Here is a 26,138-nt window from a genome sequence, read left to right as displayed (position 1 = left end):
CAGTTTATATGTGGCCCATGGCTGTAGATGTATAAAAGCTAAATGCGTAAAATGCATCGGTCAAAACCTGTGAGGTAGGCATGTCCCCCAAGGCCATAGTTTTCAGCTTCTCCTGATGTTCATATTATGTCCAAGTGCCTTCGTCTTTGTTTGGCGACCTGTCCCGCAGTACTGAGCATAGGTGTATGTACGCAGACAGTTTTTGATACTTATCCGGCCATCAGTGTATGGAGTCAGTGTGTGCGTGTGCGTGAGCGTGCGCGTGTGTGTGTGTGTGCGCGCGGCGTGCGTGCGCATATTTGAGAGAGAAAGGATTAATTGAAGAAATGCGAAATAGGACAGTCAAACTTTCAAGAGGCTACTGCCGGAGACGGAGACTGGCCGCACCTTTGAAGAGTAGGCGAAACGGGAACAGGCGAGTCGGATTTGCTCCTTCTTAATCCCCCTTCTCCCCTCTTTGAAAGAAGTTGTCAAGGTTTCCATTTCGTGCTTGCCACAAACGACGCCTGAACCCCCCCCCCCCCCCCCCCCCCCCCCCCCACGGCATACCACCGTTGTACACACTGCCTGACTGGGGTTCTGTGCACGTCACGGTGCTTCACATTACAAGGCCACGTGGACCTCCAGGTTAATACATGTCATTCTGCTGCCAGTCTTAAAGTGTGCGTCCTGCAGACACTGTGTCAGGGTCACTTGAACACACACACTGTGTTCAATGAGCCAGCTTTCTTGGACACATGTTCACGATACACACCTCAAAAACCACAACAACAGGCCACTGTGTCAATGTGGAACTGTGATGACACGGGAAGAAATCTGTGCAACACAACCATCAGAATCGTTTTCTGCGTACTGTGACACACACACACGGCTGGCACACACATACACACACACACACATACACACACACACACACACACACTGGCTGACACGCACGGCACGCACGCACAAACACACACACCCCGTTTTGTCAGTGCCGGTGAGCATTGGAATCTTCATTTTCGGTGTCAGTTTCAAGGAGTCAGTTGTCAGAGCGTGCGAATCGATCCAGATACGTTTCTGCATATCTGCTTTAGATTTAAAAAAAAAAAGAAAAAAAAGAAAAAAAGAAAAAAAGAAAAAAAAGAGGGGTGGGAGGGGAAGGGGGCGTTGTGGTAGGCCGTTTCGTGGGGAAGATGCCTTTCCTACGCATAGAGAGAAAGCCTACCAAAAGCTGCAGAACTGAGATAGATATCTTGTCATACACGCGCACACACACATACACGCACACGCGCGTGCGCACGGCATGTGTGCTGTGTAAAAATGGGCGAAGAGCATGTGCCAAATCAGAGTAAAGGTTGTTTCTGACACGATGATTTCAATCATTCATTCACGGGAGACTACTCTGATAAGACAGCGACCAAAAAATGGCGGGTCCCGAGGATACGTCGGGGGGCAAGGATCTTACTTCATGTGCAGAAGATGAAACCTTTTCAGATCAGAAGTTTGGAGAAGAAAATGACGAGCATATTAACGTAGAAGACACAACTGAATCGGATCAAGCTATAGTGGAAGATGGGGAGCAGCTGCAAGCTTCAGAAACGGGCACGGTTTCAGCGGATCTTGAACTTGATCAGGAATATTCAGGGCCAGACTCGGAACAGCCAGCAAGTGCTACAAACATCGTGTCAGAAAGCATCGACAACGAAAGCGCAAATGACGTCGCGGATAATGGAAGATCGGATCAGCCGAACGGTGTTGAAACAGGACTTCATGAAGAAGAACCTGACGTTCAAGGAGTGACAGAACAGATGGATGGCCAGGCGCAAGCATCTGACTTCAGTGACAGAGTGTTCAGGCTTCCTTTAAGTCGTGTCAAACACATCATCAAAATGGACCCAGACGTCACACTGGCAAGTCAAGAGGCAGTAGTTACTATTGCAAGGGCAGCGGTAAGATTTTTTTTAATGCTATAAATACATTTTAATTTTCGTTTCGGTACATTGGTTACAGACAGTGAGAGACTTGGTATGATCGTTGCACCAGGATGCCACAGAATGGGCGTTGAAATGTGGCTGTGTGTGAATTTAATATACAGGATGCCGATGTGCAGCTGGATTCTAATGCCACTGAGATTGAACGGACGATGGGACAGTCAGCATGTGTTTGCCCTTGCATGCACATACATACATCACATGGTGTTTCCTACTCTACACATTTCCCTGCCAGCAGATATCATATGTAGTGCACATTGTATACATGTATCATTGTATGAGTCGATATACTAACTTTGAATTTGATATCTCCATGAAAGTATGAAATTGAAGCTGAAGAATGTATAGTGATTAACAGAACTAAGTAAGTTTGGGCCATTGATTGCAGTTTCTTATGCCAACTACTTTAGTACACAAGTAGTTTTTAGAAATTGTACAGCATAGTCTACTGCCTGTAGTGTATAGTAAGTACTGGTGTGGCTTCTGTCTAAGGAGATTTCTTCATACCAAACATTTTATTGTTTTCAAGCATTCTAAATTTCTATTGATTATGTGTGTCAATGAATGATTGCATATTTGCGTGTATGTTTATGTATGCAATAATAAAATATGCATCTAATTAATTTGAACAAAAGTTATAGCACTTGTCTGTTACCTATGTCTTCAGTATATATATATATATATATATATATATATATATATATATATATATATAGGTGCAGTACTCATGAAGGCATAATCTTTAGCGTTTTCTATAGATGTATTATCAGGTCTGAGTCAGGTCTGGGTTGTGACTTTAATGTGTGTTTGACTCACATGTCATGATGTCTAAACAAAGTGAAACTATACTATGTGTGTTTGTATTAATCTTTACTGTTGACATTTTCTCAGAAAGTGCAAAAGCGGAATGCTATATATATGCTCTGTTAGGATTTACAAAGCAAATTTGGTAGCATAATATTTTGGGAAGGTATGTTAGTTTAGACCCTCCAGTCATCACTTTTATGATGATGTGATAAGCAAATGAGAAGTCAAAGACCAAGAACATTATCTGTCAAAGTAGAAAAGTTTGATAGAATTTTCCCAACTTGTTTTTTTTTTTTAATCCAATATTTGACTAACACTGTATTGTGATTCACCACTGTGACATGGTCCTGTCTGAATTCCTGTGCCAGCTGTAAAGGTCCTTACATGGCACATAATATTAGGAAAAAATGCATAAAAATATCTATCTTGCATCTAGTTTTCATGAAATATATATGATATAATTACCCTTTGTCAAAGCAGATTTCTCTACAGATGTGCAATTTGGGCTCCTCTCCCCAGGAAGAACTTGTTGTTATAGTGCAGTGCCACCCATTTGTCTTCTTTCTTTTCTTTCTGCAGTGTATTTGCTTTCATATCAAATGACATAATTTTGCCATGGACAACCTTTTGTTGGCATGGTGAGATGGTTTCTTTTACTTGTGCTTATTGCATGCTGCACACAGGACCTTGCTTTATGGTCTCATCCAAATGAATAGCATCCAGATACATCACTCAAGGTCTAGTGGAAGGGGGAGGAAATACTGGCGAGTTAGGGAATCAATCCTGTACCCTCGGCTTCTCTCGCTGCCTACTTGGACGCATTACCACTAAGCCACCGCTCCACTTGGTATTAATTAAGGTTTCAGCAACTGGTCACGTCAGCTCCAAAGACTGACACAAATTAACAACAGCTATGAAAGTGGAACTGGAAGGCAACTGAGATCTTTTTTGAGAATAGAGGGTGAAACTGAAAGACCTCAGAATTGTTTACATTTTCGCAGGTTTCTGTACTTTTCTGTAATGGATGTTCAAAATGAATGTGTCACAAAAACTCACACTGAAAAACAACAACCCCAAAACAAAACCTTTAAAACTCAAGAATAGTTAGCATGGTAGTGTGCTAACACAAACAACTCTTGTTAAAGAAAAGTAGAACTATCACAACTACCAATATCATTTCCATTTTAATTAAAAAAATTAAAAAAAAGAAAAAAAAAGAAGGAAAAGGTGTTACTAGTCACGATATAAACTTATATGGAAGTATGACTTTTTTTATGACTGTCAAGTGACCACAATGCACATCACCTTTCACATTTAAGATTTGATTTTTGAAAATGTGTAACACACACATGCAAGCAAGCAAGCACACACGCACACACACACACATACACGCACGCACGCATGCACGCACACACATACACACACACACACACACACACACACACACACACTGAGCACTGTGAAACATGGACTGAAATTAACAGTGTCTTTTGAATGTAATTTGTGTCATAGAAATGATGCATGAGATCTTTATTTCAGGAGTTATTCATCAGTGCGTTATCAAGAGATGCCTCCTACAAAACAATACAAGGAAGAAGGAGAGTTGTCCTGAGACGAGATTTGGGTGAGTGCAGTGTAAACCACTGAGCAGTTACAAGCTAATCCCTAACAAATTCATCAGTCTCTCATTGCATATAGTCTCTTAATAATGTTTTGGATGCTATTTACAGGCAAGCCCGACAGATATTTTAAAAGATATTTGATATTGGTGTGTAATACAATTAAGGTTGAAAATCTGTGACAGAGAGATCCAGGCTCAGCGTGGTAGAAGGGAGAGATCTTGCCTTTCCAGTCTGACTGTAGTTTGCATAGGTTATCTCCCTTGTATTGCCAGTGCTTTTGTGAGTGTGTGTTGAGTCTGCAAATTTATATACACGTATATGATTATGATTATATTGAATCCCACACTCCCTTGAACCCTGAAATGAATTACAGGATCTTTAATGTGTGCATTTTGATCTTTATTTTTTAATTCATATATACCACTTTGTTTTATCACCAACATTGTCTTCTGCCTGAGTTTACCTTGAACAGGGAAGGATCGGGTTGGCAGGATTACATTCATAGAGTATACAGAAATAAAGTGCAACGTTTTGGCAGAAATTTTATTAGACAGTAGTCTGAATTTAGATCGAAAGGACTTCTTTTAATGACCATTTCTTTAATTCTTACTATCATAATTGTGAAGGTAAGTAGTTAACAATGGTAAGTAGTTAACCATTTCACATCAAAAGCAGTTAAACATGAAACTCCAAATGTTATCATCAAAATATCAAACAAACAACAGAGGAAATGATTTGTTTTAAAATGTGAATAGATTAGTGGCAAATAGCCAGAATGAAAATATTTATCATAACTTTATAAGACAACCAAGTGATTTCTGTTTCAGAGCACATCATGGATACAAGGGAGTGCTATGCTTTCCTTGAAGGTAAATTAAACATTGCAGAGGTTTTCTCTGTCTGGTAAAGAAGAATACTTTGGGTTTTGCCTTCTTGTTGGAATAGACTGTTTTCATCCAAAGCTGTTGACAGAACCCCATTCTTGTGGTTTTTGAGAAGTCATTTTTGCCTTTATAGTTTATGTTTCAGTTTTTATTTCAGTTTGGATTTCAGAAGGTACAACGTTTTGGTATATTTATTTGCAATGACAGTGAATTTAATGAAATTATAACCCCCTCATATATAATTTATATTGTTTGAATGCATCATTATATCTCCAATATTAAATTCTGTCTGTCTGTCTCATGCTCGCGCATTCTGAATAAAAAATATAAAAAAAAGCGGGATACATAGTAATTTTGTATTAAGAACAAAGATGTGGAAAAGCTCAGACAAACTTTTATTTCTCTGAATATGTTCATGAGAGTCAAAGAAAGAGTGAACTGGGAAAGAGAAGAGGAGCAGTTTATGACATTTCAATTTTTCATAGATCTGTGTAATATAATTATATTGAAATGTAAAAAAAAAAAAAAAAGTCTTTACTGATGGCACATTTTCATTAAAATCTCATTGTGTGATAGCTCTCACTCCCCCTCTCCCCCTCCCCCTCTCTCTCCCACCCTTCTCCCCCTCTCCATTTTTGGCTTTTTTTTTCTTTCTACATTCTTGTAATTTTCAGCTGTGAGAAAGAATTAAGCACTGGAACAAGTGATCTCTTTATTTTTAATTTTTATTTTTGTACTTAAACGAAATGTAACCTGTATAAACATGCTATCGATATCTTTGCTAACTAGCAACTGCAGAGGACTGGCAACCTTGTATTCCATTGTGAAGAGCTTCGTCAGAGGAACATTCATCAAGATTGTTCTTTCTTCTGTTGTTCACTGAATGAAAAAACATACCTTGAAATGTATCAGTTATCCGTTTGATACTTCAGTGGCGCGATACATGTGTTCGGGCCGTGTTCTTCAGAAATTATATAATCCCCCCCCCCCCAACCCCACCCCTCTAGACTGACAAAGCGCGTTGGGTTACGTGCACTGAGGAGTAATTTTGTCATTATGACTCATATGTCAGTGTAACCAACAGATTGTTGATAGCATCGATGAATCTGCATTTCTGGATTCAGGCTGCTTCCAAATTCCAAGCTTCCATTGAGCTCCCTACCTCTTCTTTCCACCTCCACGCCTGCACTTCCCCTGTGCTTTATCTTACATGGAGGTGTATCCTTTACATTATTGATTTTCACTTGGTGATCATTATGGAATGTTGTAGCAAAACTTGGTCTGTTGTTAGATGATTCATGATTATTATTATCACTGTGTCATTGCTTAGTTTATGTAGAGACTCATTTATTATAATTGGCAAGTTGCTTGTTTCAACTTTATTTTAAAGACTCGTGTTCACATTTATTTATGGACCTAACAGAACACTGTATTATCTATTAAGTCTGAAATTGACAACAACAAAAAAGTGTGCACTGGAAAAGAGAAAAAAATTATAGAGAAGGGTTGAAAAATACAGATATGTACATTGTCAGTTATCTGTATTTGTTTCCAGTTATGTTGTTGAAATCTTGGTGTCAGACTGCACAGAGAGAGAGAGAGAGAGAGAATAAAGTAATTCAAGTTAGGCACAAGAAAACAACGCCTGACGGTTTAATAGTTATTGTCTTTCTCCTCTGCATTTTATTACACGGATAAATGCATTGAAGGGTTGCCTGCCCTTTCTCCAACAACACCATATGATTAACTCACTTAGTACGGCCAGTCCTCTCTTCTCCTCTACACAGACCCCTTGGATGCCCAGTGGGTGTCTGAATGACCCAACCTTTAGCTTCCGTCATCAGAACTGTGGTATTCCTTGTCAACATTCACCTCTTCAGTATAACTATAAGAGCGTTCTGCTTGCAATATTCTGATGGTGGTAATTGGGATGAAACGCTGTTAACGTTGTCTCTTTCGTCGTTCGTATGGAGAGAGTTAACTTTACCGTGTGGTCATTTGTGTTCAGGGGCCATGGACAGCTGAAACACAGAGCAGACTGACAGAGGTTCTCCACTGGCTCACAGACTGCTGGATCCCCTGCAGGGCATGTGTTCTTGAGACTTTGACTGGATTCTCTGTCACAGTTTTTGCTGAACTTGTGTATCGTTCCTGTTCTGTGGGATCCCACACAATGCTTGTGACAAAGATCAGGCTACAGAATACTTGTGACAAGATCAGTCTATAATACTTCACTTGTGACAAAGATCAGGCTGTAGAATATTTGTGACAAAGATCATTGCTATAGAATACTTGTGACAAGATCATGCAGTAGTTAATTTGTGACAAGATCAGTTTCCTGTAAATAATGAATAAATAGATTTATCAGTTGAAGGTCAAATGGAAGTCTGGTATTGTTTGTTTGTGTGTGTGCGTTTGTTTGTTTTTTCATAAGTGGATTTGTGAGCTAGAGGGACTGGAAATTTAACAGTGCTTGCATTAATGTGTAAAAAAAATGCACATGCGTGCAGGCACACACACGTGCACATGCACAAACACATACACATTGATGCATAAAATGCATTTACAAGTATTTGCATACACACACTGAACACAGTTAATATAGTCAGGATTTTTAAAAGTTTTGAGCAGGCTTTGGGAAAGTTTGTGAACATTGACATCAGTTCAAAAACTGAAAAAGGTGGTCATTTAGCTTTTAAAAGCACACGCACACGTGCACGCGCGCGCACACACACACACACACACATTATATATATCTATATCTTCATATCTATCTATATGTATGTGTATATATACACATGCATATATATATATATATGTATACATATATTGTGTGTATGGGGCTCTTTTTTTTTTTTTTTTAAACAAAACAAAAAAAAAGCACCAGAGGTCGGATTGTGCAGCCCAAGGAAGTTGAGTATGCTGTGCGCCCAAAGGAAGCGACTGGGATCACACAGTTGAGGGTCGTCCACTTCAAGGATATGTCTGCGGGAGTATTGCTCTGATCTCATAACCAACACTGCAGGTGTCTGTATCCCTCGGGCCTGGTTGACAGCAGGATATTAGCACTTGCTGAATCCCAAACAGTTGAGGCACAGTTTACATAAGATTCAATGAAGGCATGGCATGGAAAAATATTTTTGGAGTATGTAAATTTAAATCTAAAATTACGTTTAAATAACATACCGTGACCCAAATTTAAGACCCTCCCGTCCTCCCCGCTTCTTGTTCTCCCTGCTCGCTGCGCTGGTGATGGCATATTGCCGTCAAAAGAGGGCGCTAGCCAGCGGGACAAAGGGGAGGTTATCTACTTCCGGGAGGTTATCGGCCGTAGTTTCGTTTTCTCCGCATAGGCGGATTGTAGTTTGCACAGGAGAGGAATGTCAGACCCCTGCCAGAGTCTGCACTAGTTGGGTCACGGTAAGTATGTTATTTAAACGTAATTTTAGATAGAAAATTTCCTTTTTATTATTTTAGAAAGTAGATGACAAGGCAGTCCCCCCACTCTCCCTCCCCCTGCCCCCCTCCCCTCTCCTGTTCCTTTCCAAACACAAAAAGGTGTATCTTTTTACCTCCTTAGAGAGCAGGCATCAAAGAAATGATAGACTGATGACTGCTGTCAGAATGACCACATGCTCAATCAGTTCTAACGGTCACGAATACCAGAAGGACCACAGTTTGGTGGTCAACCATTAGTTCAGGTCTTAAAAGTGAATTTTAATTTAATGTCTTGTCTTTTAATAAGTGAACACATTTCACTACACTGTTTTCAAAACAAAACTAACAAAGAAAAAAAAAGAAAAACCAGCTGCTGTGGCGAAGTGGTTGGCGTCGCAGACTGACGGCTGGGAGGATGTGGGTTCGAATATCAGTGCAGGTGGGTTTTTTCGGCCCGTGGCTGGTTCCTACCCAGAGTTGAGTGTGCTGTGGGCTTAAATGGGGAGACTGGGACCACACAGTCGAGTGTCATCCACTTCAAGGATGCATTTTTGGGTGTGTTGCTCTAATTACCTGACCAACACTGCAAGTGTCTGTTACTCTCGGGCCTTGTCATGCAGTCCCAAACCAAAATGGACCTCCATAGCAACATCGTCATCGTCATCCTCCACCTCCTCCATCATCATCAATTTAAAAAAACAAAACAGTCCCAAAGTCTGTGGCCTTTCATGCCCTGCTCTCATGGTGACCTCAGTTTCGATACCCCTCCACTTCTGTGCTTGGGGTGAATCCTGTCAATGTCATCAGTGTCGGCAGATTCATGGGGGGCTGTTGTTTGAGGTACAAGGTGGCGGTCTCCACTCTGGGAGGGACGCTCACTCAGTCTGGCTCCGTGACTGAGCCATTATTGTTGTTAATAGGGGCTTAGTAGGTGGTGTCCTAAGTACGTTGAATCAGAACAGGCACCACTGAACACCACCAAAGCGACTCAGCAGCAGTGCAGGGTCTCTTCTGGTGTGTGGCCTCCTAGCGACCTAACATCGACGGTTTCCTGTGGACTGCTGACGCTGTAACTGTGACAGACGAACCCATGTGTGGCCGTGTATGATGGAATCTAAATGAGCGGTGTGGGAGTAATGCCACTGAAACGGTGCAGTTGATGGGCCAGCAAAAACAAAACCCCAAAACCAACCTCAGCTGTACTCCGTTTCAAAGGAAAAGTGTTATAGATCTCAAAGAAAGATAAAATTTGTAGAGACAGTTCTATAATTTAATGGAGGAATTGTACAGGAATTTGTGGCAATGTCGAGACAAATCGTTTTTTTTAATTTTCTCTTTTCTTCTTCTTTTTTTTCGCACGGGACAATATCTGATTTCTGAGCGAAAAGTCAAATGAGCTGTTGAGTTCCTACTGAATTATGAATAAATCAGTGACTGCAAGGGTGAGCGTGTGACTGATATGACAGGCGTTCATCTGACACAAACAGAAAGACTGACTGAAAATTAAAAGAAAACCACAGGCCTAGCACACCTCATTATTAACTGTCTGCTATGCATTTTGTCTTCGGATTTTCTCTGCAGGGGGTTGCGGGAAGAGGGGTGGATGCGTGGGTGTTTTGCACCGTGTGATCAATGCTCTGCCAGACATTGAACGTTTTGTAGCATTTGCAGGTACTGGATTACGGGGAAAATGGAACAGTTTCTGCAGGGACAGTTTTTTTTAATCTATCTTTCTTTCTTTTGCGTTTTCATTTAGTTCGTTCTTGAAGTTTAAATGGTTGTTTGGTATCTACATCACATACCCTCTCCTGCCCCCCACCCATATTTCCCCCCCCCTTTTCTCCTTTCCTGTACTTTTCCTCTTATTTTTTTCATTTATTTTTCAACTCTGATACACGGCTTCTGTAGTTCTGGTTGGCAGGACTATAATGAATATAGAACACACACACAGACACACACACACACACACACACATATATATATATATAACGTTTAAGTTTTTTCTTTCTGCAAGAATAGACTGATAATTTTCTGCCCCCCCCCATCACCCCAGCCCCCTTGCGCAAAACGTACTCAACATAAGCTTAGTAGATCATGAAGCCATTGTATCTTCAGTGTTGCGATGAAGACTTAAATTAACAGTGCAGGGCTATGCTGTTTTTGATAAACACATCAGATCTCATGTCAGTTAGGCTTGGCCAGAATGACAAACAGAACAAAAACTGTGTCAGTGAATACTTCCATGTCACTGGGACGCACCTTTGGACATTTACACGCACATGAACGTCGTGCACTCACTTGCACATCACACACACACACACACAAGTGTACAAGCAAGCAAGCACAACGACAGCGGCGCGCGTGTCTGTGTTACTGAGCGATAGCGCGCGCTGGCACTGCACTACATTGCACAGCCACTGAGACGACACACTGTCTGCATTTCTCCATTGGCCATGCTTTGGTCTATATCTGTGACCAAGTTTCAGCTACTGAGAAGACACAGTATCTGCATCGCTCTATCGACTATGCTTTGATCTATATTTGTGACCAAGTTTTTGTTGTGTTTCATTGTCGGTTATACGTTTTCGAGTCGACCTACCGGGGCAACTGGGTCTATAGATACGTTACCAAGTTGAGCCGCAGTTGCTCTACTGGTTAGTTTTCCTGAACACGTGGGCAACGCCTATCTGATGTCTCGGGGGGTAAACTAGTTAAACTTATTGACGTCATTACCAGTTTAAGAAGAAAAAAAAAAGAGTATTATTTTTAAAAAAAATCCTGCTCCAGTTGTATCTCGGGTGATGACGTGTGATTCCGTTTCATCGAACCGGAAAAGCAGTTTTGCGAGGGGGTGGGGACTGAGGCTGGAAAGATGTTGGAGTCTCCAGCACAAGTCACGCTTCGACATTTAAACGAATGGAGGAAACCCAACAAAATAAAGACAGCTAAGCCATTCAAATGATCTCCTATCATTAGGCTTTGAGCAGTAATTTTAATTTTTTTTATTTTTATTTTTATTTTCTTTTAGAATGTAATTTGATACATTTTGCTCTTCTTCTTCCTTCAGCTGGACCTAGCTTCGTCTTGTTGAAGATTACTTTCTTTGTGAAATATTACGAATGTCGACGGGCGCTACAGTAAAAAAAATAATCTTTTAAAGTGTTTGGTTTTCAATATGAGAGTCTTTGGGTTCGAACCCTGTATAGTTGAATACCTTGCAGATTAAGGGTGGGAACCTACCTTAATCCCCACCGTGTGCACATTCCAGTCATGCCAAATATGAAATGTACATGATAAAACCCGTAATACAAGTCAGTGTTCGATGAAATATGAAGACACGAACATATACCCAGCATATACACCCGCGAAAACGGAATATGGCTGTCTGTATCAGTGTCGAGAAAAAAAAAGTGGGTCCCATATGGTGTACGTTAAAGACCATTGGTAGATAGGCCTACAACGAGAGCAAAAGGTAGATAGACCTACAACGAAAGCAGAAGGTAGATAGGTCTATAACGAAAGCAAAAGGTAGATATGCCTATAGCGAAGGCAAAAGGTAGATAGGCCTACAACGAAAGCAAAAGGTAGATACGAAAGCAAAAGGTAGATAGACCTACAACGAAAGCAAAAGGTAGATAGACCTACAACAAAAGCAAAAGGTAGATACGAAAGCAAAAGGTAGATAGACCTACAACGAAAGCAAAAGGTAGATAGACCTACAACAAAAGCAAAAGGTAGATACGAAAGCAAAAGGTAGATAGACCTACATCGAAAGCAAAAGGTAGATATACCTACAACGAAAGCAAAAGGTAAATAGACCTACATCGAAAGCAAAAGGTAGATAGGCCTACAACGAAAGCAAAAGGTAGACCTACAACGAAAGCAAAAGGTAGATAGACCTACATCGAAAGCAAAAGGTAGACCTACAACGAAAGCAAAAGGTAGATAGGCCTACAACGAAAGCAAAAGGTAGATAGGCCTACAACGAAAGCAAAAGATAGATAGATCTACATCGAAAGCAAAAGGAAGAACAAACAAACTCAGAAAAGTCACTGAAAGTTCTTTGATATAAAAATTATATCAGTAGGAATACAAGCAGACATACGTCGCTATCATGTTTTTTTTTTAAAAACGATCACCGAGTTTTCAGTACGAACCACCAATTTTGGAAATTAAGTAATGTTTTTGTTGACAGATTTCATTTGCTCAAACTTGACTGAATCCAGTTTCAATTATATTTGTAGATCACGAAGAACTGTGGGGTTCAACAGACATGCTGGAATAGATGTGTGTGTGTGTGTGTGTGTGTGTGCGTGCGTGTGTGTGTGTGTGTGTGTGTGTGTGTGCGTGTGTGGGTGTGTGTACATGTGTGAACCCAAGAATACCTTGTGAAACAGTAACAGAGACAACAGATGGAAACAGACCTATACATATGTTGGAGGTTGGGGGAGAAACACTACACTACACACACACACGCACACACACACACGAGACACCACGCACGCACAGTAAGACAACTTGAAGCTCCCTCAGCGGCTGTAGTCAAGTATGACTTCAATGAGATGGAATGACGTAAAACTGAACGCTGACGACAAACCGGCGCACGCGCGCGCACATGCAAACACATGCACACAAACATGCATACGGCACTCGCTTGCATGCATAAAACCAGAGCGCCACGTACACACAAAAAGCGACACACGCTATCGCAGACACCAGTTCTTATTCCGTGATGATGGCGGGCGTTATTCCGTATCAAATTCATTTTTCTCCATTTCTTATTCTTCTTCGTGGGCTGCAACTCCCACGTTCACTCGTATGTACACGAGTGGGCATTTACGTGTATGACCGTTTTCACCCCGCCATGTAGGCAGCCATACTCCGTTTTCGGGGCTGTGCATGCTGGGTATGTTCTTTCCATAACCCACCGAACGATGACATGGGTTACAGGAGCTTTAACGTGCGTATTTGATTTTCTGCGTGCGTATACACACGAAGGGGAATCAGGCACAAGCAGGTCTGCACATAATTATATGTTGACCTGGAAGTCCAACGCCGCGTTTAACCACTCGGCTATTGCGCCCATCAGGTTCATTTTCAAAACCGTTCACTTTTAAATTTGACTCATTGAAAAGTAAAATGACGAAAGGAAAACCCCGCGTCTCTATTATTTGAACCCCCCCACCCCCGCCCCCTTAAAAAAAATAAAAAATTAATGCTGACTTCACCACAAGGGCAAGCGCCAGCCACGTCATAAAGACGAAAATACGACAGCCACTTACGTCACTCTGGCGGAGGCGTGTCACATCCGCTACGGCGTAGCATAGGACACGCACGTTTCGACAGTGAAATCGCCTGATCATTTATGCGTCGTGGGGCCACGGCTGTCCGTATCGTGTGTATTAAACCTGGCCCCCCAACGGCTCCGTGTTATTTTATTATCATGCCAATGGTCGCTATGCCGGTCCGGAGCTCTGCAGCTCTCTGTGAACACGTTCGACTGCAGGTGCTTTGTCACAGCAAAGAGTTACAGTCGTGTGTGTGTGTGTGCGCGCGCGCGTGTGTGTGTGTGTGTGTGTGTGTGTGTGCGTGCGTGCGTGTGTGTGTGTGTGTGTGTGTGTGTGTGGTAATACTTGACTCAGCGGTCGTGCGGTTTGAAAAGATCTTAGGCGTGGTTTTGCTCATAAACGAATCATTGCTGCACTGAAAGATGACAAACAAACAGAACCAGGTCAAACTGGAGACAATGTCGTGACGAATGTCGCAGTGTCGTGTGGCATCCGTGTAAACAAATGGTGCACACACACACACACACACACACAAAGTCCGCAAACACACGAAAACAAAGTCTGATAATAGATGCAAGGAAAATCCCCAAACTGTTCCTGTTTTTCCGCCTCTCTCTCTCTCTCTCTCTTTCAATTGTATGTGAGGCCGGATTTAATTTCGTTTGGCTACAAAATGCGTTGCCCGAAGATGTAAAAAGTTGCTCTCATTCACTGAAGCAAAGACTTTGTTGATTTAAAACAATATTTGGCAGAGAAAAATATATCAGCCATACAGACACGTATTGCTTCAGCTTCGGAGTTCAGTGTACTTCCTTAATAAATCCGATTGTCAGTGACATAAAGACGAACACAGTTTTCTTTTTGTTTGTCCAGTAAAGCCTACTCAAATGTACTTCAGATTAAAAATTCTGAAGTTCAGTTCAGTTCAGTTACATGACTCAAGGAGTCGTTCGGTCAAATCCATAAACGCCGAGCTACAACAATCTGCTTAAAAATTTATATATATATGTATATATATATATATATATATACGTCTAAAAATTATATAATTTCTGAAGAACACGGCCCGAATACATGTATCGCGCCACTGAAGTATGAAACGGATAACTGATACATTTCAAGGTATGTTTTTTCATTCAGTGAACAGCGGAAGAAAGAACAATCTTGATGAATGTTCCTCTGACGGAGCTCTTCACAATGGAATACAAGGTTGCCAGTCCTCTGCAGTTGTTAGTTAGCAAAGATATCGATAGCATGTTCATTCAGGTTACTTTTCGTTTAAGTACAAAAATAAAAATTGAAAATAAAGACTGAGCTTGTTTGCTTGCTCCAACACGAAATGCTCTGCACCTGACCAAAAAATAGAAAGAAAAAAAAAAAGAAAAAAAAAAGGAAGAAAAAGTGTGGTCAAACAGAAACAGTCGTGTTGACCTGCATGAAAACGAAGCCAAATGATATAAAATTATGATTAAGTAATGCAACACACACAATTACAGTCGTTTCCACGTTAACCGCTGTACTATATCATTGAACATGATGACTCAGTAATGTCTTGAAATCAAAAAGACGAATCCCGTTTCGGCCATGTTGGTAAGGGCACCCCCCCACCTTTTGTTTCCCACCCACCTCGTTCTATGTTGCCCCACGCCATCTGCATTAGAACACTTCAGTTGTTGAGCTCTCACTCTCTCTCTCTCGATTCAATTTACTTTTGGCATCTAGAAATGAAAACTAGTGTCTGAACTATAGCATGGCTGTATATGTCTACCAAGCACTGATGCTACTGTATATCAATACAACTGACTTAGATGCATACTTATTATTGTGTTACGCTTGTACTACTTTTGTTTACATTCGTTAAGAAGTTGCGCTAATATTATGAATATTTTTTGTTTACGATTATATAATTCCCTCTTCAGACAAAGGCTATGACCTAATCTGAACAAAAACATTCGCATTCGCATTCTCTCTCTCTCTCTCTCTCTCTCTCTCTCCAGGTCTGATTTAAAATCGAATACAACCTGAAGATTTGTTGTACCCGTCGAGGTCTGCCGGCGATCTACACGATATACCCCACGCTAAGGTCTTCTCCTTTCTCACTACTTCTTTGTTTTGCCTTTGTTTTATTCTGCTCCACTGATTTACTTTTCGGTCGCTAAGCCGACAGCCAGCAGCGTTTCTGCACAACATATCGATAACAGTCCGTTATGACAGACCGACATTGCAGAATCATGATGAACGAATGATATGGATACTTATACAGCGCATGTCCTCGGTCGGCGACCAAGTTCTAAGCGCTTTACAAACTCATAGTCATTTGCACAACAGGCTGCCTACAGTACCTGCGCAGAGCCGACGGATTGACGGCTGCCATCATTTTGGGCGGCCGCTCATCATTCGTTTCCTGTCACCGTGGTGTCATTCAATCAGATTTCAGGCACTGACGCACACTTACACACTCACACAAACCTGTAACAATTTACGTGTATGACCGGTTTTTTGTTTTTTTTTTGTATACCCTGCCGTGTAGGCAGCCATACTCCGTTTTCGGGAGTGTGCATGCTGGGTATGTTCTTCCGTCAGTGTTTCTTATATAATCTACCGAACGCTGACGTCTGGATTACAGGATCTTTAACGTGCGAATTTGATCTTTTGCGTGCGGTCTGCACATATGTTGACCTGGGAGATCGGAAAAAATCCCCACCCTTTACCCGCCAGGCGCCGTTACAGAGATCCGAACCCAGGACCCTCAGATTGGAAGTCAAACGCTTTAGCCACTCGGCGCCCGTCGAATGAGCATTTAGTGATGACAGCTCGATACGATAGTTTCAGTTTCAGTTTCAAGTACTCGGTGTCAAAGCGTGCGGCTGAACTGAACGATCCTTTGCACAGTGTCTGTCGTCACCATGCACACACAACAAGGAGCCTGTGGGGCTTCCTGCTCCTCTACACGTCACTCATCATGTAATGGTGACGTATTGCCCATCACCTGATGACGTAGGTACACACCTGGCCTTGTCATGGCTGTCGTCTGCAATGTGTCCTTGCCATCCATCATCTCTCTCTCTCTCTGTGCCTCTTCCTCCCCGGTCAGATAGGTGAGGGAGACAGAGACACACAGAGAGAGCAAGAGAGAGAGAGAGAGAGAGAGAGAGAGAGAGAGAGAGAGAGAGAGAGAGAGAGTCTTCGTCTTTTGTTTGACCGATTTTATTTTAGAGAATCGAGAGACAGAGTGAGACAGAAAGTCAGACAGACAGAGGGACGGAGACAGCTAGCAGACAGACTTGGCATTTTGTTATTTTATTGTCCGTTAACTGAACCTTAGTCTTTTGACAAGTAGGTAACAACAATTTACGGCAATAATAAAGTCTATAATCAAGTAAGTATTAACAAAACTATAAAACAAAACTACCCGTATAGTCCAGCCAGACAAAAGATGTCGAAAGAGAGATACATAATTTAATTGTATACAAACACTCTGACAGACTGAGACAGACGGACTCCTGGTAGACAGACAGAGAGAGAGAGTGAGAGAGAGAGAGAGAGAGAGAGAGAGAGAGAGAGCTTTTTCATTTGCCGAAGCTGTCTTCGTACCGTTTTATTCACTTTTTCATAACCCGTTTGACGCCAGCTTGTGACGTGATGACAATCCGATATTGGTGCGGAGGGGAAAATTGTGTGTGTGTGTGTGTGTGTGTGTGTGTGTGAGAGAGAACGGAACGGAATGGTTTATTCACATATAGGCCTCAGCCCCAAGTGAAGGGGTTCACATGAACATTGTGTAAACAAGTATGAATACAGATAACAAAACATATAATCATATTCATTTCACGAAGCAGCAATTTCTCTATGTTTGAAAGCCTTATACAAAAACAAAGAAAAATCACGAACGTCCTTACTATTGCTTGACGACATATAAGAAGACTTAATCTAAACAGGGAGGGGTGTTTGTAATATTTTGGTTTTATAAACATTTCACGAATATTTGTTAGTGCCGGGCAACAAAGGACAAAATGTACCTCATTTTCTTGGGATTCATTACACAATGGACAGACTAACTCATTTTGTACCTTGAGCGATGCGTTGTCGATTCAGATATTCCTAATCTAAACTTCGTTGTAATAAATTTCAAGTGTCTATCTATATCTAGCAGCAGATAATGTTTTAAATCATGTACACTGCAGAACGTTCTATACATATCAAATCTATTGCTAGTGTGAATGTGATTATACCACGTTTGCCATCTACAATCGATCAGCCTTTGGCGGAAAACAGATACAAAACCATTAACACAACCAACGCCCTGTTCCATCCACACAAAGCCAAATCCATATTCAAACAAACAAAGACGAACCTTAGTTACCCAGTTTTTCTTTCCCTTATTATCTAAATCATACAACATTTTATAAGCCTTAAACGGTATTCTGATATCTTCCATTCGCACAATTTTAAGCCAGTAGCGAATACAGTTCACAATAGAGTTTTTATATATTGGATAACGACTTGTTTCACCATAAACAAGGTCGTTTGGCGTTCGCATATCGACTCCTAAAAATTTCTTTAAAGCCATTAAATGAACTGATTCACAATGAAAAACAGAATTATCAAGCCCCCATAACTCAGATCCATATTGCACTATTGGTTGTATTTGGCAGTCAAAAAGCTTAATGAATAAATGAAATGATTTATTGTTTAACATATATAATCTTTTCATAACACATATCAGAGCACCTTTTGCTTTACTTGCAAGTTCCTTGCAAGCAGCACCAAAACTTAAGCGTGTTGAAAATATAATTCCTAAATATTTATATACATTAACAACAGGCAATGTAGCACCATCATAAAACCACCGTTCTCTCACACTTACATATCCACCTTGAGAGAGAGAGAGAGAGAGAGAGAGAGAGAGAGAGAGAGAGCGTGTGTGTGCGTGAGAAAGAGAGAGAGAGTGTGTGTGTGTCTGTGTACCTGTGTGCGTGCATGCGTGCATGCGCACGATCCACACATGTGTATGTTTTTGGTGTTGTTGTTTTTTTGTTTTTAAGTTTACGTGCACAGTACAGATATCATTGCTCAGATTGCCAACAGAATAATGAGGCGTGCACACAGACGGGAAAAAAAAAGAAAGAAAGAAAAAATAAAAGAAGATAACTTTTGGAGAAGCTGAAACGTGTATGAAGCGGGGAGAAGCTTTTGCACGGCACCTCCTTATATAGGCCTACTGAACATCTAAAGACGTTTTGAAAAATAAAAGGGCAACACAGTGATGTCTTTTTTTTTTCTTGTTTTTTAAAAATTATTTTTTGTTCTTGTTTTATTTTTTCAAATAGGTAGACGAACTAGAAATAGGCGAATCTGGAATAAGCGCCAGAATCAGGAATGAGCAAATCAGGAATAAGCGTTTCGGGAATATATGCGAATCAGAACTACAAGCAAACCGGGACTAGGAGGTGAATCGGGAATTCAGAACTTGGCGAATCGGGACTGAACTGACAGGCGAATCTCCACCATGACCCCGTGTTTGTCTGTCCGTACCTGTATGCCTGTACTGTGCACAGAGTGTGCTTTGTCACGTGTCTCATTCGTCACGACGCTGAGGTCAGTGCCTGTCACGACAGCTGACAGCGGACACGGGGGAAGAAAGCAGGAAGAGTGACGGACGGTAGTTAAATGGACAGACACGACACGCTCTCTCTGTAGAGCCTGTGAAGCCCCCGGTAAACTACAGGACACAGCATAGGTATGGTAGTATGATAGTCGTGTCCGACTATAACCATCAGAACAGCAGAGGAAGTAACTGCTGTCCACACTGTCTGGGCTAGAATTTGTTTATAGTGGAGTGTGTCTTGCCCAAGTTACATCCCCACTCTCTCGGCCAAGAGGGTTTTAGGACAGTCAGCGTTGGGATGGTTCCCAAAGGCCAACTAGCCCCCAAGGTTGCAGCACGAAGAACCAGTGCTATCTTGCCTCCTAGTCTGAGAGTCATAGTCCTTTCACGAAACACTAAGCTGCAAATGATTTCCCATTACATCGGATAAATCATTGATAATACAGCTCTCACTTTGCTGTTGGCCCAACTGTAAACTTATGTCAGTCTGTGGTATAAGCTGAGTGTTGGGACAGCATAGGTGTGGGTGCCCACAACGGTGGCAAAAGTAAGGCATGGCAATTACGAAGAAAAAGGAGGACAGTATCTTCTCTCTGTCTCCGGCCCCTCACTGCACTCACAGCTACGTCAGTTGTGGGCCAGCTCTGTTCTGGTCCCGTGGTGATAGGTAAATAGGTGGACAACGTTTTTGTGGCTGTCTGGTTAACTCTCTCCATACAAACGGCGAAAGAGACGACGTTAACAGCGTTTCACCCCAATTACCATCATCAAAATATTGCAAGCGGAAGGCTCTTATACTGAAGAGGTGAATGTTGACAAAGAATACCACAATTCTTATGACGGAAGCTAAAGGTTGGGTCATTCAGACACCCACTGGACATCCGAGGTGTCTGTGTAGAGGAGAAGAGAGGACTGGCCGTACGGAGTGAGTTAAGCTTTCTTCCTGTCACTTGCCGTGTGTGTTTATTGGTAACGCCAGGATAGGACGGAGACACAGTGCATGAATAATAATATTAATAATGTCAAGCCTGTATATGTTTGTTTGCCAGTGTTCAGCTGCTGGCTGGCTTGGCCGATATATCTGCCGGGGTTACGTCTGACGTGGGAGAAACTGCTCTGCAGTGCGTCCATTGAATTGTGCGGTGCAGACAGACAACGCCGTCATAGAGGCACGGGAGCAAAGAGGTTACAGACAACACGTGCGCTGTGGATTTAGATTTCCACCTTTCACCCCGTGTCAAGGGTTTCAGTGGTGGGAAACAACAAACACATACATACCCAGATGTAACGCATGCACGCACACTCACACACACATACACGTAGGCACACACATACACACTTACGCGCGCACACACACACATACACTTAGGCACACACGCACGCACACACTGCCACATGTGCGGGTATACATGTTCTGTTTCTTAGCCATCTTTCCCTCTCTCCCGCATACTCTCTCCACCCACTCTTTTTTTTTCAGTAGAATTGAAGACGACACACACACACACACACACACACACACACACACACACACACACACACCGGCACACACACATATATACACACACACACACCGGCACACACACACACACACACACACACACACACACACACACACACCGGCACACACACATATATATACACACACACACACCGGCACATACACACACACCGGCACACACACACACACACAAACACAGGTACACACACACACACACACACACACACACACACACACACACACACACACACACACACACAGAGGTCTTCGAAGATTCCCGAACTGCATTTTCCAGTCTACAAAATTAATATAACCTGAGGTTTCTCATCAGCTGTGACTGACTTCCAACCCCTACATACCTTTTTTGTCTGGAGACAGAATGATCCAGACCCCGAAGTTGCGGAACTGCAGTGCGCCATTGTGCAGCAAGTCAATAATCACTGTCGCTGACGCACAGAGTGCTCTGAACATAGCCTTTCGGTCTGACAGTTGTGCCAAATACTCCCGTTCCCTTACAAACCTCCTGAATGATTTTGAAAAAAAAACAACCTAAAAAACAACAACAAAAAAACCCAACCAAACAAAAAACAAATAACATCAGAGAGGAGCTTCTTCTTCTTCTTCTGCGTTCGTGGGCTGCAACTCACACGTTCACTCGTATGTACACGAGTGGGCCTTTACGTGTATGACCGTTTTTTTTTACCCCGTCATGTAGGCAGCCATACTCCGTTTTCGGGGGTGTGCATGCTGGGTATGTTCTTGTTTCCATAACCCACCGAATGCTGACATGGATTGCAGGATCTTTAACGTGCGTATTTGATCTTCTGCTTGCATATACACACGAAGGGGGTTCAGGCACTAGCAGGTCTGCACATATGTTGACCTGGGAGATCGTAAAAATCTCCACCCTTTACCCACCAGGCGCCGTCACCGTGATTCGAACCCGGGACCCTCAGATTGACAGTCCAACGCTTTAACCACTCGGCTATTGCGCCCGTCATCAGAGAGGAGCAGGACCAAGGAACACACACAGACAGGCTTTTTCTTCGCGGAGGTCCTGTTGCTTTGCTTGGTTCTAACTTTTTGACAGTTACACGTTGGCTCTTTTATCTCATGTAAGTCGACTTTTACCAGTATTCTTTTAGCCTTCCTTTTACTGATTATATGACCACCTCCTCTCTCTGTCTCTCTCTGTGTCTCTCTGCCTCTGTCTCTCTCTCTGGCGCAAGCGAGCATGTGGTGTCAGCTGTAGTAAACTGTCCTAATTAGTCTCCTTTTGATGAAAAAAAACAAACAAGAACAACAACAACAACAACAAAACACACAAAAGACAAAACAAAAAAACACAAAAAACAAAAGTATCAGTATCAGTAGCTCAAGGAGGCGTCACTGCGTTCGGTCAAATCCATATACGCTACACTACATCTGCCAAGCAGATGCCTGACCAGCAGCCGGCGTAACCCAACGCGCTTAGTCAGGCCTTGAGAGAGAGAGAGAGAGAGAGAGAGAGAGAGAGAGAGAGAGAGAAATACATAAAAATACTACTACTACTACTACTACTACTATTTATAAGGCGCAAAATCTTGATGAAGTCAACTCTATGCGCACAAAAAAACAAAAACAAACAATAACAACAACAACAACAAAACAGAAAAAAGACACCAATGATGAACAGATATACACCAAACATGCAGTTTCACAGTTATGAAAGCACAATCAAATACACATAAACGTACATGAGCCCCAACACACACACACACACACACGCGCGCGCGCGCGCGCGCGCGGCGCTCACACACAAAACAAAAACAGACACGTAATATAAAATAGGACAAAACAACATTTTTTTTTTCTTTCTTCTCGAACTGTGTGTGGAATGGCGACATCTCCCTGCCTTCCCAGGCGTCCAAATACAGTAGTTATAGGGGTCACCTAAATGTCATGATGGATTAACTAGTTGATCGGGTCCCAAGAAGAAAGAACGCAGTTCAGTGAGTGTTGTTGACTTGAGACACTGTGACACGCACGTACATCCCGGCTCGGGGGCACGGCTGGCGTCACACCCACAAACTTTGTGGAGGAAACAAGAGAGGCTGAATGAGGTACCGACTGAAAACTCACACATGCTGTACACACACACACACACACACACACACACACACACACACACACACACACACACACACACACACACACACACACACACACACACTGTATATACACACACACACACACACACTCACAGATACATATGTATGCACACACACACATACACTTACACAAACACACACATACACAAGCACACATAATTATATGTACGCACACACATACACACACTCACACACACACGTACACACACACGCGCCCGCGCGCACACACACACGCGCGCGCACACACACGTGCACACACACACACACACACACACGCACACACACGCACGCATACACACACAAACGTACATACACAAACACACACAAACACACACTCTCTATCTCCTCCCCCCCCACAGACACACACCCCTTCCCGTCCTTCCCTCCCCTCTCCTTTAATTCAATCCTCCCCTCCCCCACACCAACCCCACTACCTCTCCCTCAATATCCCCCCATCCCCCGCACCCACCCAAACGGTCCAGGCAATAGTCCCCGGTCTTTGGGCTTTGGCTCAGTTTCACTTTGAAAAAACAACAAAAACAAAAAACAAAAACAAAACAAAACAACAACAGCAACAACAAAACCACCACCAACAACAACAGTTTCAGTTTCAGTTTCACTTTCTCAAGGAGGCGTCATTGCGTTCGGACAAATCCATACACGCTACACCACATCTGTTGAGCAGATGCCTGACCAGCAGCATAACCCAACGCGCTTAGTCAGGCCTTGAGTGCATGCTTACATATTTGTGTACCTATGAAAGTGGATTTCATTTTACGTAATTTCGCCAGAGGACAACACTCTCGTTGCCATGGGTTCTTTTTCAGTGCGCCAAGTGCGTGCTGCACACGGGACCTCGGTTTATCGTCTCATCCGAAAGACTAGACGCTCAGTTTGATTTTCCAGTCAAACTTAGGAGAAAGGGCGAGAGCGGGATTCGAACCCACACCCTCACGGACTCTCTGTATTGGCAGCTGAGCGTCTTAACCATTCTGCCACCTTCCAACAACAACAACAACAACACACACACACACACAAACTCATCCATTTATTACATGTCATTTGGTTCTTCCCCAGTCGAGCTTTGCGGACACAGCTGAGGTCACACAAGCCTTTTCGTTTGGCAATGCTCTTGACTGTTCGCACACAACTTCGTTTTTATCGGACGCTCTTTTACAGAGTTGCCAATTAATTATAGAAAAAAGAAGAATATTTTATTATCTTTGAAAATTAATGTAAGTCTTGAAACGATTACCGTGACCAAAAAAAAAAAGAAAAAAAAAAAAAAAAGAAAAGAAAAAAAAAGAAGCGGTATCTAAAAACAGCATGGGCAATGCATCCGCGCAAAACAAACCAAAATTTTTATTTTTCCGATAAAGATTTCCCCTTCGTTCAGTGAGAACGCTGATTCATAATCAATACGTAGAGCAGGTGTGATGCATTTTATGGTCAGTGGTGCAGGTTGTGCTCTTCATCCTCGGCATACAGACAGTGTATCACTGTATGATAGTCTCCAGTGTCCGACCGTGATAGGAGGAGGAGGAGGAATTTTGTTTAATGTCCCGTCACACATATCGGTGATTGAAGACATTTTGTTAAAGTATTCATGAATACAATTGAGTATTATCGGTTAGAAGGGGTGGGAGGTGTGAATGATTGGGGGGGTTGGGGAAAACTGGGCAAATGAGGGTGAAAGGGTGAAATGAAGGTGAAATTTGGAAAAAAAAATCTAAATACAATTACAGGAAATTACTTCAAGGACTTCGGAAAAGAGAAGTCGTTAAACTGACAAGCGAAACAACTGATAATGAATGCAAAAAGTCAAAAACATCAACGTTCTCAGTCACTTGTGAAGACACACTTTCGTGTACATAAGGCTTCATCAAGCTTCAGTCAAAAATTATATGCTTAATTGTCAGGTTACAATAGCATATGCACTTGACATTAGAACAATACTTGGTCCGTAATGAATTTGATAATAGTGACCGTGACAGTCGGAACAGCAGAGAAGGACATTGCTGTCCCGACTTTCTGGGCTAGAATTTGGTTATAGTGGAGAGTGTCTTGACCAAGTTACATCCTCACTCTCTCGATCTAAGAACAGGGGCTTTAGGACGGTCTACATTATACGGGTAAATATAGGAAAACAAAAACAAACTCGCCCCTCAACAAAACGTGTCTAGTAGGCCCGAGTAGAGCGCTCTAGTCTCCTAATTCGTATAAGCTTGTTATCAAAATTCTCTGACGTGGATTTCTGTCTCCCGGGTTTTATTATTGACACAGCTGTCACTACCAGCGCTCTTGTCCTAGTTTTTCAACACGTTCTTCTTCCACTTTACTTTATAAAATTTGTTTTTCCTTTTTCTTTTCCCGATTAACCTGTCCACGTACCCGTCATTCGACACGTGTAATGACTGATTATTATCATTGTTGCTTACATTCCAGCCGACCACAGAGCTGGGCCATTACCAGGCAGAAAACACCGTCAGTTTCGGTCCTGCAAAACCTCTTCAAATACTTGGAAAAATTAAACTGGGCTCACTGAGTAAAGTCATATTCATGCACACTGGCCGCGTAAACCCAGGAGGTGCCTCTGACCATTCCTTCATTTTTGTTTTGTTTTGTTTTTTTGCCAGAGGATCAAAACAACAACATAACAACAACAGCAACAAAACACCACCCTGAGCACACACACACACACACACACACACACACACACACACACACACGTAATATCACTTAAAGTGGAAAACGTTAAACTGAAGACTACTACTACTACTACCACTACTACTACTACTACAACTACTACTACCACACACACACACACACACACACACACACACACACACTCTACAATAACGAGCATACAA

At 42.2% G+C, this 26,138-nt stretch overlaps 1 protein-coding gene across 1 annotated transcript; it reads left to right on the top strand.

The window, feature by feature from the left end:
- Positions 1 to 1,384: 1,384 nt before the first annotated feature.
- Positions 1,385 to 7,660, top strand: LOC143280611 (uncharacterized). Its single transcript, XM_076585326.1, has 4 exons — positions 1,385 to 1,931; positions 4,320 to 4,404; positions 5,230 to 5,271; positions 7,295 to 7,660. Exons 1-4 carry the CDS (start codon positions 1,407 to 1,409, stop codon positions 7,309 to 7,311), a joined length of 669 nt encoding a protein of 222 aa, XP_076441441.1. The 5' UTR covers positions 1,385 to 1,406; the 3' UTR covers positions 7,312 to 7,660.
- Positions 7,661 to 26,138: the final 18,478 nt, after the last annotated feature.

The sequence above is a fragment of the Babylonia areolata genome, chromosome 3, assembly GCF_041734735.1.
Source record: "Babylonia areolata isolate BAREFJ2019XMU chromosome 3, ASM4173473v1, whole genome shotgun sequence".
Classification (NCBI taxonomy): domain Eukaryota; kingdom Metazoa; phylum Mollusca; class Gastropoda; order Neogastropoda; family Buccinidae; genus Babylonia; species Babylonia areolata.
This window is presented reverse-complemented; position numbering and strand designations above follow the sequence as displayed.